The 12,623-nt window shown below is 55.9% G+C and overlaps 1 protein-coding gene across 2 annotated transcripts in view; it reads left to right on the plus strand.

Moving 5' to 3' along the window:
- Nucleotides 1-2,252: 2,252 nt before the first annotated feature.
- The window catches only part of LOC116231941 (protocadherin gamma-C5-like), a 63,198-nt gene continuing 52,827 nt past the window's right edge, over nt 2,253-12,623 (plus strand). The window contains exon 1 of one of the 2 annotated variants that reach the window (XM_090150926.1): nt 2,253-5,196. In XM_090150926.1, the coding sequence (XP_090007052.1) occupies nt 2,722-5,196 (2,475 nt within the window). In that variant the 5' untranslated portion in view covers nt 2,253-2,721. Of the gene's footprint in view, nt 5,197-8,748; nt 11,679-12,623 lie in introns of those variants that run through there. The other variant, XM_090150927.1, reaches the window with a different exon arrangement.

A 12,623-nucleotide genomic window follows, 5' to 3' on the forward strand; every position in this document is an offset into this window, starting at 1 on the left:
GTTTCCATACGTTGAATATGTAGAGCTGTCATCGATAAAACTAGTGTATATTTCTCTTCCAAAACAATGTCAGTGAATGAAATGCTCCTGGTGCTGTCTGACATAACAGTAGGAGTGTGGATACTGTCCATGGTGCTGACAGAGGCAGAGACTTCAGAGTGCAGTGGGTGGCAGGTTGGCTTAGAGTTTGGAAAATTGTTAAGAAGTCTCCGTCTGGCCTCTTGAAAGCAAACTTTCTTGTCTGGATTTCCCTTCACATGTGGTACCAATGCCTGCAACTATTTCTGCTATGATCCTGGTTTCTTTATCCTTAGAGGCAGCATTGGTTCCCCCAGATTCAGGTACTTGACAAAGGCTGCGTACGTAGTGTAGGCCTGAAAAGTGACAGTGACTGAATGCAGCTGGAGGTACTGGCTTCTGTGATGCTGAAGGCAAAGAAGAGAGGAAGAGTTTTGTGGGGAAAGATGTTCCCTGAAAACATTGACCTAGGGCCATACCAGACACCATATAGTACTGTCATATTACACCTACATGTACACCTGGCTGCATGTCTCTGATGGGTCTTGGTTTCCTTCAAACCCAGTGCCACGGTGTTTTCTTCCAGTTTATGAGTAGGTTTCTTGTTAGAAATTGAAGTGAACTGAAAGGAAGGCCAGAGTTTTCTACTGTTCCAGTCTCCAAGCATGTAGACATTTTAGAGGGAACTGACGGGTGCAGACTGCCCACACAAGGAATGACAGAAATTATTTCTCTATCACTTTGGTGTAGATGCTGACTTGTACATGTTTTAGTTTACCAAAGGCTAGAGATTATTCTTGCATCACAGACATAGAGATCACAGGCAATCCTTGAAATAGGATGGCTGATGGGTCAGCAGTGCAGTTGCCTGTACCAAGTTTTACTTGCTAATACTGTGCCCAGGTTAGTGCCTATATCACTAGGTCCCTTTCATTCGATGTCATGGCATTGAAGACGGACAGCCCTGTTTGTACGAGCCTTCAACCAGTATCACTGAGTGTAAAATCATGACGTGCAAAGATGCAACTTGAATTTTCATTGACTTCAGGTGCTCACTTTAAGGCAAAGATGTGTCAGTGAAACTGCACCCTGCAGCAGTGTCCCTTACAAGGTGTTTCTTGATAATTAGAATTGAAAACACTTGAAATGGCACAGTCTGCCTTCTCAGTGGGCTCAGGGGTCCCCCTGGCTCCTTGTCTAACCCAACAATGGGAAAGTACATGGATTGGGAACTCATCTGCATGATGCACTGGAAAATAAGCATGGCGCATACCCTTTATGATGTATCATGGATACAGTTTATTGTAACAGATTATTGTAGACCGTTGACACTGGAAGAACAAGAGAAATCACCAGTGAATGTAGCAACAAGTTGATATTGCAGTGCTGGAGAACCCCCAAAATAATTGGAGAACGATTGTAAGAATAATCTATGGAGTACATGATGTACAGGTTGCTTCTGCAAAAACTAGATAATGCTCAGAAATATTTAGAACTGGAATTAAAAATAACGATCCTGCTTTCTATGTGTTAGAAATAACAGATCCATGATGATCACCTTTCCATCCCCATTATCACGATGGCCTTGAAGAAAGAAATAATTGTTTTGTCCCCTCAACCGAGGACCAATGAAGATGCAGCTGGAACTGCCAGTGACTTCCAAGTGCTTTGGAAAAGGGCTTCTTAAAGCAGAGTTGTGTCAAGTCAGTTTTACCCTGCAGCAGTGTCCCCCAGTTTGTTTCACTACATGTAGAAGAAGAAATACCACGTAGAGCGAAGCTATTGGCTTGCAGGGAAAGGTTACTGGAGAACACAGCAATACTCTACGCATTGTTCAATCAAGTGGTAGCAGAAAATCAGCAAGCGTTGAATATGCCCACTCCACTTTCAGTTGAATTCTGCTATAAGCACAACACATAAAATCCCTTCCCTGTGTAAGATGGAGAAAGTGTGACAGTTTCGTAAAGCCAGTTGAAATGGAAACAAAAGACATCAGGAATGTATGCGGTACTGAGATTATAAAAGACACAAGGAAAACTTAGGAATATTACATTCGCGAGTGACTGAAGAAGAATCTCTGGACATCGGAAGGAGGAGTGCCCTTGTGCAAAAAGGAGATAAGACTGAGATGTGTAAAGAGATGGAAGAAACCAAAAAGATGCAACCTAGACTAAAAAATAACGGGATGAAGAGAAAATCTCTGCTGCTGTAGGCAGCGAGCAGTGTGAACAAGACCTATGTCGTCTCAACCCAGTCGAGAAGGACCGGGTGAAAAGGAAAGCAAAAGGCTGTTACCGAAGTGCAGACGTAGTGCACGGTGCGGCGGTTGTGCTGTGGCGGCGGTTCCCGCGGCTGAGGCAGCGGCGGCGGTCGGTGGAGCCGTGCGTGCAGTGCCGGGCGTTGGCTGCGGGCGCCGCTGTTCACCGCGGAGGAGAGGAAGGAGCCGAGCGCTGCAGGCAGCCCCGCCCGCTGCGGCCCGGCTCGCTCGCTCGCTCTGTCTCTGTGTCGGCGTCCGGGCGGGCTGCGAGCGGCCCCGCGGAGCGGAGCGGTGCTGCAGCGAGGCGGAGGGGCGGCGGGAGAGGTCGGCAGCGGACGCCGATACGGAGCCGGAGAAGAAGCGGAAAGAGAGAAGAGGAAGCAGAGCTCGGAGTGGGAGCGGCGCGGAAGCGGCGAGCGTGAGGTGGCGGCGGAGCAGTGCAGGAGATGCGCTTGGCGAGAGAAGGGCGCTGGGGCCGGAGGCAGCGGGCGCTGCTGTGCTGCGTGTTGGTGGCGGCGTGGGAGGCGGCGTGGGGGCAGCTGCGCTACTCGGTGCCCGAGGAGCTGCCCAAGGGCTCGTTCGTGGGCGACGTGGCCAAGGACCTGGCGCTGGAGCTGGCGGCGCTGGGCGCCCGCGGCGCCCGAGTGGTGTCCCAAGGCAGGGCGCAGTATTTCGCTCTGCATGCGAGCAGCGGCCACTTGGTGACGGCCGAGAGGATCGACAGGGAGCAGCTGTGCCGGCTGCAGGAGAAATGCGTGCTGCGCTGTGAGCTGATCGTGGAGGGCGAGATGAAGGTTTATGCAATCGAAGTAGAAATGACGGACATCAACGACAATGCGCCCGTTTTTAAGGAGTTCGAGATAGAGGAGAAAATAAGTGAAATGACAGCTCCGGGGGCACGATTTCCACTGCCGGAGGCTCACGACCCTGACGTGGGTGTGAATTCCCTGCAGAGCTACGCGCTGAGCGGCGACGAGCACTTCTCGCTGTCGGTGCAGGCGGGAGCCGACGGCGAGAAGCGTCCCGAGCTGGTGCTGGCCAAGGCGCTGGACCGGGAGGAGGCGGCGTTTCACGAGCTGCTGCTGAGGGCGAGCGACGGCGGCGAGCCGGCGCGGACGGGCACGGCGCGCATCCGCGTGGCTGTGCTGGACGCCAACGACAACGCGCCCGCGTTCAGCCAGGCGGTGTACACGGTGCGAGTGCCCGAGGACGTGCCCGTGGGCTCCACGCTGCTCAGCGTCACCGCCACCGATCCCGATGACGGAACCAATGGAGACGTGAAATATTCGATAAAGAAAGGCACAGTCACTGCGTCTGAATTCTTCCACCTGGAACCTGACACAGGAGCGATCAGGCTAGTAAGGAACCTGGACTTCGAGGAAGACCAGTCTTATGAACTCGAAGTACAGGCTCGGGACGGAGGGGAACTTTTCGACACGGCGAAGGTGTCGATCTCGGTGACGGACGTGAACGACAACGCGCCCGAGATTTCGGTGCGGTCGGCGCTGAGCGAGATCTCGGAGGACGCGGCGCCGGGGACGGTGGTGGCCCTGCTGCACGTGCAGGACCGCGACTCGGGCGCGAACGGGGAGGTGCGGTGCAGCCTGGGCGAGAGCGTCCCGTTCCGCCTGGAGCGGGCGCTGGACGACTACTACAGCGTGGTGACGGCGCGGGAGCTGGACCGCGAGCGGGCGTCGGAGTACAACGTGACGGTGCGGGCGGCGGACGGCGGGTCGCCGGCGCTGCGGAGCGGCGCGGTGCTGGCGCTGCGGGTGCTGGACGTGAACGACAACGCGCCGGTGTTCGCGGAGGCGCGCTACAGCGCCCGGCTGGCGGAGAACAACGCCGAGGGCGCGCTGGTGCTGACGGTGCGCGCGTGGGACGCGGACTGGGGGCAGAACGCGCGCGTGCGCTACCGGCTGCGGGAGGGGCGGCTGCGGGGCGCGCCGCTGTCGTCCTACGTGTCGGTGCAGGCGGAGACGGGCGCGCTGTACGCGCTGCGCTCGTTCGACTACGAGGAGGTGCGCGAGGTGGAGCTGTGGGTGCGGGCGGAGGACGGCGGCGCGCCGCCGCTCAGCAGCAACGTGTCGGTGCGGCTGCTGATCGCGGACGAGAACGACAACGCGCCGCAGGTGCTGTACCCGCCGGCGGCGGCGCCGGGTTCGGGTTTGGGTCCGGGCTCGGGGTCCGTCGCGGGCGCGTGGAGCTGGGCGGGCGTGGAGCTGGCGCCGCGCTCGGCGGAGCCCGGCGCGCTGGTGGCCAAGGTGGTGGCGGTGGACGCGGACGCGGGGCAGAACGCGTGGCTGTCGTACGAGCTGGCCAAGGCGACGGAGCCGGGGCTGTTCCGCGTGGGGCTGCACAGCGGCGAGGTGCGCACGGCGCGCTCGCCGCTGGCCCGCGACGCGGCGCGGCACAGCCTGGTGGTGGTGGTGAAGGACCGGGGCCGGCCGGCGCTGTCGGCCACGGCCACGCTGACGGTGGTGCTGGCCGAGAGCGTGGCCGAGCTGCTGTCGGAGCTGGGCAGCGCGGCGGCGCCGGCCGAGCCCGCCGGCAGCCTGACGCGCTGGCTGGTGCTGGCCGTGGCGGCCGTGTCGTGCCTCTTCGTCGCCTTGCTGCTGCTGCTGCTGGCGCTGCGCCTGCGCCGCTGGCGCCTCTCGCGGCCGCCTCCGGCGCCTTCGGCCGTGGGCGCCTGGCGCGGCGTGCCGGCCTCGCACTTCGTGGGCATCGACGGCGTCCGCGCCTTCCTGCGCTCCTACTCGCACGACGTGTCGCTCACCGCCGACTCGCGCAAGAGCCAGCCGCGCTGCGCGGGCGGCAGCTGCTGCGACACGCTCCCGGCCCGGCCGCCGCCCGACGAGGCCGCGCCGCTGCGCGGGGAAGACGCTGCCGCGCACCGCGCTGATGAGCCCGACGCCCTCACGGTGAGTGCTGCGACCGCGGCGCCTCCCCGCTCCCTCCCTTCGTCCTCGGTCGCCTCTCGCTCGGGTCTATCACACTCTGCCGTATGGCGTTGATAGTACATTCAGGCCTGGAATATGATTTACAAATGTCTAGTGGGGGAGCTGTTTGCATTCTTGCTTGAATGTTTAAAGCTGTCAGTAGGAAGAATTTTATATTCTTAGGTTTCTGTTAACTACTGCTGAATGAAGTGCTGTTCAGGATCAACTTAGTGCCAAATGCTGTTAGAGTTGGTCATGCAATTGAATTCTGTGAGTGTTGAGAGAAGAAGGTGAGATGCTGGTGTTGAATCTAAGTAGTAGTTATTTAGCTTTCTTTTGAGATGGGTACATTTTGATTGCTTCACTAAAATTCTTGCAGAAACTCTGGACTTTCCTTGAGCAAGTCTCCACAAGCTCATGAAGACAGAATGTTTTGTGTGATGAAACTGTGACTGAATCCCTCATTGTTTGTGTTGTTAGAGTTAGTGTTGCATGGTTATGTTGAACTTGAGCTTGATGATCTTGATGGTCTTTTTGAACCTTAGCAGTTGTATGGTTCTATGATTCTATGGTTTCCTGACGTAATTTGAAATAGTTCTTCTATTAACTCTTTTTCATTCTTTAAAGTTTCATATTCATAAGAGATGAACAGGAGAATTGGAATCTTTCTGAGAAGTGGTGAATTTTTCCTGAAATGAAATCCTCTACTGCATAGTGTAGGGGAAGAGTTTAGGGCCTTACCTGCAGCTTAAAAACTGTTTGGATTCCATATGTTGTGGGATTAGTTTTAGCATCCACAGGGATTACCATTATTCCTTTTTGAGGAGTTTCTCATCCTCATTTCTGTTTGAATGTTTCCATGTGCTGCTTGACTGATGGCAGAATTTCCTGGTCTTATGTTCATGTAAATATCTTGAATTCGAATGAACAGCAAAAACGGTGATGTTTTTTTGTTGTTTGTTTGTTTGTTTTTCTTTAGTAATGTGTTATATGTGCATGTGCCTTGTTCACGTCAGCCACTAGCTGGGTATTTCAGGAGAATCAGAGCTGGTGTGGAATGGCGGAGATGTGTGGGTAGCTCTTCTCTCTTCCTTTTTTATTTCTCTGCTCCAGGCGTAGACCTTAAAAGATTGTCAGGTCCATCAGAATTGCAGAAATGAGGGAGTCGAATCCCTACTTTGATTGTGTGAAGTGACCAAGGCTGAGACTTGGATATATTTCTCTTTCAAAGCACCGTCAGGGAGTGAAACGCTCCCGCTATTGTCTGACATAACAGTAGGAACGTGGATGCTGTCCGTGGTGCTGAAGAAGTTCGGAGTGCAGTGTGTGAGTTTGGAAAGTTGTTGGGTTAAGGAAGCTCTGTCTGGCCTCTTGATAGCAAACCTGCTTGTCTGGATTTCCTTTCACATCTTGTGCCAATGCCTGCAACTATTTCTGCTATGATCCTGGTTCCTTTGTCCTCAGAGGCAGCGTTTGTTCCCCCATACCAAGGATTAGGCAAACACCGCGTATGTAGAGCAGGCCTGAAAAGTGAAAGAGAATGGAGCTGGAGGCACTGATTTGTGTGATGCTGAAGCCAAAGAATAGCGGAACAGTGTTATTGGGGAAGGCATTCCCTGAAAACGCCTAGGGCCGTACCAGAATTAGTGCTGTCATATTCCACTTGCATGTGCATCTGGTTGCATATCTCCGATGGGACACGGTTTCCTTCACAGCAGGTGCCTTGGTCTTTTCTTCCAGTTCATGGGTAGGTATCTTTTTAGAAATACATGAGAAATGAAAACAAGGCTGGAGTTTTCCGCTGTTCCAGTCTGCAGGTGTGCAAACATTCTACCAGAATCTGGTGGGTGCAGACAAAGTATGGCGGAAAATGTTTCTCTGTCACTTCAGTGTAGATGCTCCCTTGTACGAGTCTTAGCTTTCAAAGGCTAGAGATTGTTATTCTTGCAACACAGACATAGAGATCACAGGTAGTTTGGGAGTATGAAGACTGCCCTTGAAATAGAAGATTGATGGGTCAGCAGTGGATTTGCCTGCACTGTATTGTTATTTGTTGTATTGTGTCAAAATTAGTGTTTATTTTACTGAGCACCTTTCTTTCAGTGTCGTGGTGATCATAAATGACAATCTTTGTTGTACAAGCCTTCACCCAATGCACTGGGTGTCAAATCATGATATATGAAGATGCAGCTTGAATTTTCAGTGACAACCGAGTCCTCATTTGAAGGCAAAGTTGTGTTAATGAAACTACACACTGTAATCGACCCCTCCCATGGACCTGATGTTTCTTTATAATTAGAATCAGAAGTATTTGAAATGACCGAGCTACTGGTTTGCAGGAAGGAGTTTCGGAGAACACAGCCATGTTCTTCTACCAATTGTTGTAAACAAGAGATTGCAAAAGGTCATCAAACATTATATACATGGATGACCTCTCAAAGCCCTGTGGCATGCTGGTAATGTGGAAAAGTGGAACAGACTTGTCTGCAACACTTGTGGAAACCTCTTGTGGGTTGTTCTCATTTCTTGAAGGACTGGAGACACAGGGCCTGCCATCTGAGAGGGCTCAGGGGAATGCCTGGCTCCTCATCTAACCCAACAAGGAGGAATTATGTGGATTGGGAACTTGTCTTCATGATGCACTGGTGAACGTGCATGGAATGTTCCCTTCACAGTGTGTTATGGACACATGGGAAGAGCTTATTTTAGTCTGCTGACGTGGAAAGGACAACAGAAACCACAACAGAATGTAGCACTAAGTTGTGGAATGACTGCAAGAATAATCACCACCGATCCTGACGATGGAACCAACGGCAAAATAATGTACTCACTTAAGGCAGCCACGGAGGAGTTCATGGTGGAAATGCTGCTACTGAAAGCAAAACAAAACAAAACTCATAGTTCTCAGAACTATTAAGAGTTAGAAGTGAAAATGAAAAGTTTTTGGAGGACACAGCAGTGCTCTTCTACACTTGTTCAATCAAGAGGAAGCATTATATAAGCAAGCACTGAATATGCCCATCACCACTGAACTACGTGTGGCACGCTGGCTTTTCAAGAACACGTTACAAACTGATGTGGAGAGCTTGTGGCTAAGTGCAGAATTTATGGGGAGGGCTGAGGGGAGCTGCTGGCTCCTGCACCATAACAGGGATAAATCGTTTGGTTTGGGAACTCCACTTTTTGTTGAACTCCAATATGATCAAGGCACATGAAATCCCTTTTCTGTGTGTGATGGAGAAGGTGTGGTTTTCTAAAGGCAGCTGACATGCAAACAACTGAAAAGATGAATGTATGCAACTCTTGGAGTATTGAAGACATGTGGAAAACATCGGAACGTCACGTTAGAGTGCGACATCAATAACAACCTTTATTTGGTAGTGCTACTGCAAAAACGGGTTAAGAATCAGAAGTGTTAAGAGATGAAATAAACCACAAAGATTGTACTTGGTCTGAATTAGAAATACCGGACTGAAGAGGTTCTCTTTGCTGCTCGTACAGAGTAAGCACGTTAAACAAAACAGGATGTCTTCTCATCGACACAAGAACGGAAAGATGAAAAGAAGTGCCAGGAAAATTACCGAAATGCTGAAGGAGTGCATCGTGCGGCGGTTGTGCTGTGGCGGCGGTTCCCGCGGCAGAGGCAGCGGCGGCGGTCGGTGGAGCCGTGCGTGCAGTGCCGGGCGTTGGCTGCGGGCGCCGCTGTTCACCGTGGAGGAGAGGAAGGAGCGGAGCGCTGCAGGCAGCCCCGCCCGCTGCGGCCCGGCTCGCTCGCTCGCTCTGTCTCTGTGTCGGCGTCCGGGCGGGCTGCGAGCGGCCCCGCGGAGCGGAGCGGTGCTGCAGCGAGGCGGAGGGGCGGCGGGAGAGGTCGGCAGCGGACGCCGAGACGGAGCCGGAGAAGAAGCGGAAAGAGAGAAGAGGAAGCAGAGCTCGGAGTGGGAGCGGCGCGGAAGCGGCGACCGTGAGGTGGCGGCGGAGCAGTGCAGGAGATGCGCTTGGCGAGAGAAGGGCGCTGGGGCCGGAGGCAGCGGGCGCTGCTGTGCTGCGTGTTGGTGGCGGCGTGGGAGGCGGCGTGGGGGCAGCTGCGCTACTCGGTGCCCGAGGAGCTGCCCAAGGGCTCGTTCGTGGGCGACGTGGCCAAGGACCTGGCGCTGGAGCTGGCGGCGCTGGGCGCCCGCGGCGCCCGAGTGGTGTCCCAAGGCAGGGCGCAGTACTTCGCTCTGCATGCGAGCAGCGGCCACTTGGTGACGGCCGAGAGGATCGACAGGGAGCAGCTGTGCGAGAGCGAATCGGAATGCGTGCTGCGCTGTGAGCTAATCGTGGAGGGCGAGATGAAGGTTTATGCAATTGAAGTAGAAATCACGGATATTAATGACAACACGCCCAGCTTCGGTGAAGCAGAAAAGGAACTGAGAATGAGTGAGACCACAACACCAGGATCCCGTTTTGTCCTGAGTATGGCTTACGACCCGGACGTGGGTGTGAATTCCCTGCAGAGCTACACGCTGAGCGGCGACGAGCACTTCTCGCTGTCGGTGCAGGCGGGAGCCGACGGCGAGAAGCGTCCCGAGCTGGTGCTGGCCAAGGCGCTGGACCGGGAGGAGGCGGCGTTTCACGAGCTGCTGCTGAGGGCGAGCGACGGCGGCGAGCCGGCGCGGACGGGCACGGCGCGCATCCGCGTGGCTGTGCTGGACGCCAACGACAACGCGCCCGCGTTCAGCCAGGCGGTGTACACGGTGCGAGTGCCCGAGGACGTGCCCGTGGGCTCCACGCTGCTCAGCGTCACCGCCACCGATCCCGACGACGGAACCAACGGCGAAGTGATGTACTCGTTTAGAAAACTAACAAACGCTGTAACGAAATTCTTCCACCTAGTACCCAATACGGGAGCGATAAAGCTACGGAAAAACCTCGACTTCGAGGAAGGAAACTTATACGAAATAGAGGTTCAGGCACATGACGGCGGTGGTCGTTTCGACATAGCCAAAGTCTCAGTTTCGGTGACGGACGTAAATGACAACGCGCCCGAGATTTCGGTGCGGTCGGCGCTGAGCGAGATCTCGGAGGACGCGGCGCCGGGGACGGTGGTGGCCCTGCTGCACGTGCAGGACCGCGACTCGGGCGCGAACGGGGAGGTGCGGTGCAGCCTGGGCGAGAGCGTCCCGTTCCGCCTGGAGCGGGCGCTGGACGACTACTACAGCGTGGTGACGGCGCGGGAGCTGGACCGCGAGCGGGCGTCGGAGTACAACGTGACGGTGCGGGCGGCGGACGGCGGGTCGCCGGCGCTGCGGAGCGGCGCGGTGCTGGCGCTGCGGGTGCTGGACGTGAACGACAACGCGCCGGTGTTCGCGGAGGCGCGCTACAGCGCCCGGCTGGCGGAGAACAACGCCGAGGGCGCGCTGGTGCTGACGGTGCGCGCGTGGGACGCGGACTGGGGGCAGAACGCGCGCGTGCGCTACCGGCTGCGGGAGGGGCGGCTGCGGGGCGCGCCGCTGTCGTCCTACGTGTCGGTGCAGGCGGAGACGGGCGCGCTGTACGCGCTGCGCTCGTTCGACTACGAGGAGGTGCGCGAGGTGGAGCTGTGGGTGCGGGCGGAGGACGGCGGCGCGCCGCCGCTCAGCAGCAACGTGTCGGTGCGGCTGCTGATCGCGGACGAGAACGACAACGCGCCGCAGGTGCTGTACCCGCCGGCGGCGGCGCCGGGTCCGGGTTCGGGTCCGGGCTCGGGGTCCGTCGCGGGCGCGTGGAGCTGGGCGGGCGTGGAGCTGGCGCCGCGCTCGGCGGAGCCCGGCGCGCTGGTGGCCAAGGTGGTGGCGGTGGACGCGGACGCGGGGCAGAACGCGTGGCTGTCGTACGAGCTGGCCAAGGCGACGGAGCCGGGGCTGTTCCGCGTGGGGCTGCACAGCGGCGAGGTGCGCACGGCGCGCTCGCCGCTGGCCCGCGACGCGGCGCGGCACAGCCTGGTGGTGGTGGTGAAGGACCGGGGCCGGCCGGCGCTGTCGGCCACGGCCACGCTGACGGTGGTGCTGGCCGAGAGCGTGGCCGAGCTGCTGTCGGAGCTGGGCAGCGCGGCGGCGCCGGCCGAGCCCGCCGGCAGCCTGACGCGCTGGCTGGTGCTGGCCGTGGCGGCCGTGTCGTGCCTCTTCGTCGCCTTGCTGCTGCTGCTGCTGGCGCTGCGCCTGCGCCGCTGGCGCCTCTCACGGCCGCCTCCGGCGCCTTCGGCCGTGGGCGCCTGGCGCGGCGTGCCGGCCTCGCACTTCGTGGGCATCGACGGCGTCCGCGCCTTCCTGCGCTCCTACTCGCACGACGTGTCGCTCACCGCCGACTCGCGCAAGAGCCAGCCGCGCTGCGCGGGCGGCAGCTGCTGCGACACGCTCCCGGCCCGGCCGCCGCCCGACGAGGCCGCGCCGCTGCGCGGGGAAGACGCTGCCGCGCACCGCGCCGCCGAGCCCGACACCCTCACGGTGAGTGCTGCGACCGCGGCGGCTCCCCGGTCCCTCGCTCGGCTGTCCCTTGGGATTTGACATTCCCTGATATCACGTTTCCCTTCCCCGCTCCAGTCTGTCGTTGGTTGTGTGGCTGCTGGCAGTACAAAGTCTTCTCTTTCTATTTCTAAATTGAACACATCTTTACTTCTGATGTCCCCAGATTGCACTGACCTTTGATCCTGACCTCCCGAATATGCATAGCCAGCGTTTTCTTCACGGTCTGTCCAGTTACCTTGTTATTATTTCGAATTATCTATCTATATGGGCTTCCCATTGGTAGCAGTGTGTTTGATCAAAGTGCTTGATGAATCGTATGGCCATCATTTGCCATTGGCTATATGCCTGTAATCACAATTAATCGCTATCTCTGCAGCCTGTAGTGTTTAACTACTCCTTTTGTGGGTGCCTTGTGTGAATGGCTTATGATGAAAGCAGGGCATGTGTTTTGCTGTTTCTCAGCCTTTTGTCAATGTCCTGATGACCTCCTATGAATAGATCTGGGCGTATCTTTGCTAACACTTCTTATGGCATCTGCCATGTTGGGATTTTATCACTTTAATGTTTAGTTACATCACGTTTGGGCAGATGCAAGAGTGATGTGTCTACAGCGTCAATGCTGTTTATCACTTTGGTAGATGCAACATTAATGCTTTGTTTCTTTTTGAATGCTAAAGACGGATCACAGTGTAATTGATAGCCCTTTCAAGACTGGAATATCAGTTATAAATACCCAGTGTTGGAGATCTTTCCGTACATGTCTTGCATGATTAAAGCTGTCAATAGGAATAATTTCATAGTCTTAGGTTTCTGTAAAACACTGCTGAATGAAGTGTTGTTCATGATCAACTTAGTGCTCAGTGCGGTTCCAGTTGATGATGCAAGTGAAGTCTGAATATTGAGAGAAGAAGGTGAGAGGCTGGT

Source organism: Phasianus colchicus, chromosome 15 (genome assembly GCF_987193195.1).
Source record: "Phasianus colchicus chromosome 15, bPhaCol1.hap1.1, whole genome shotgun sequence".
NCBI lineage: Eukaryota > Metazoa > Chordata > Aves > Galliformes > Phasianidae > Phasianus > Phasianus colchicus.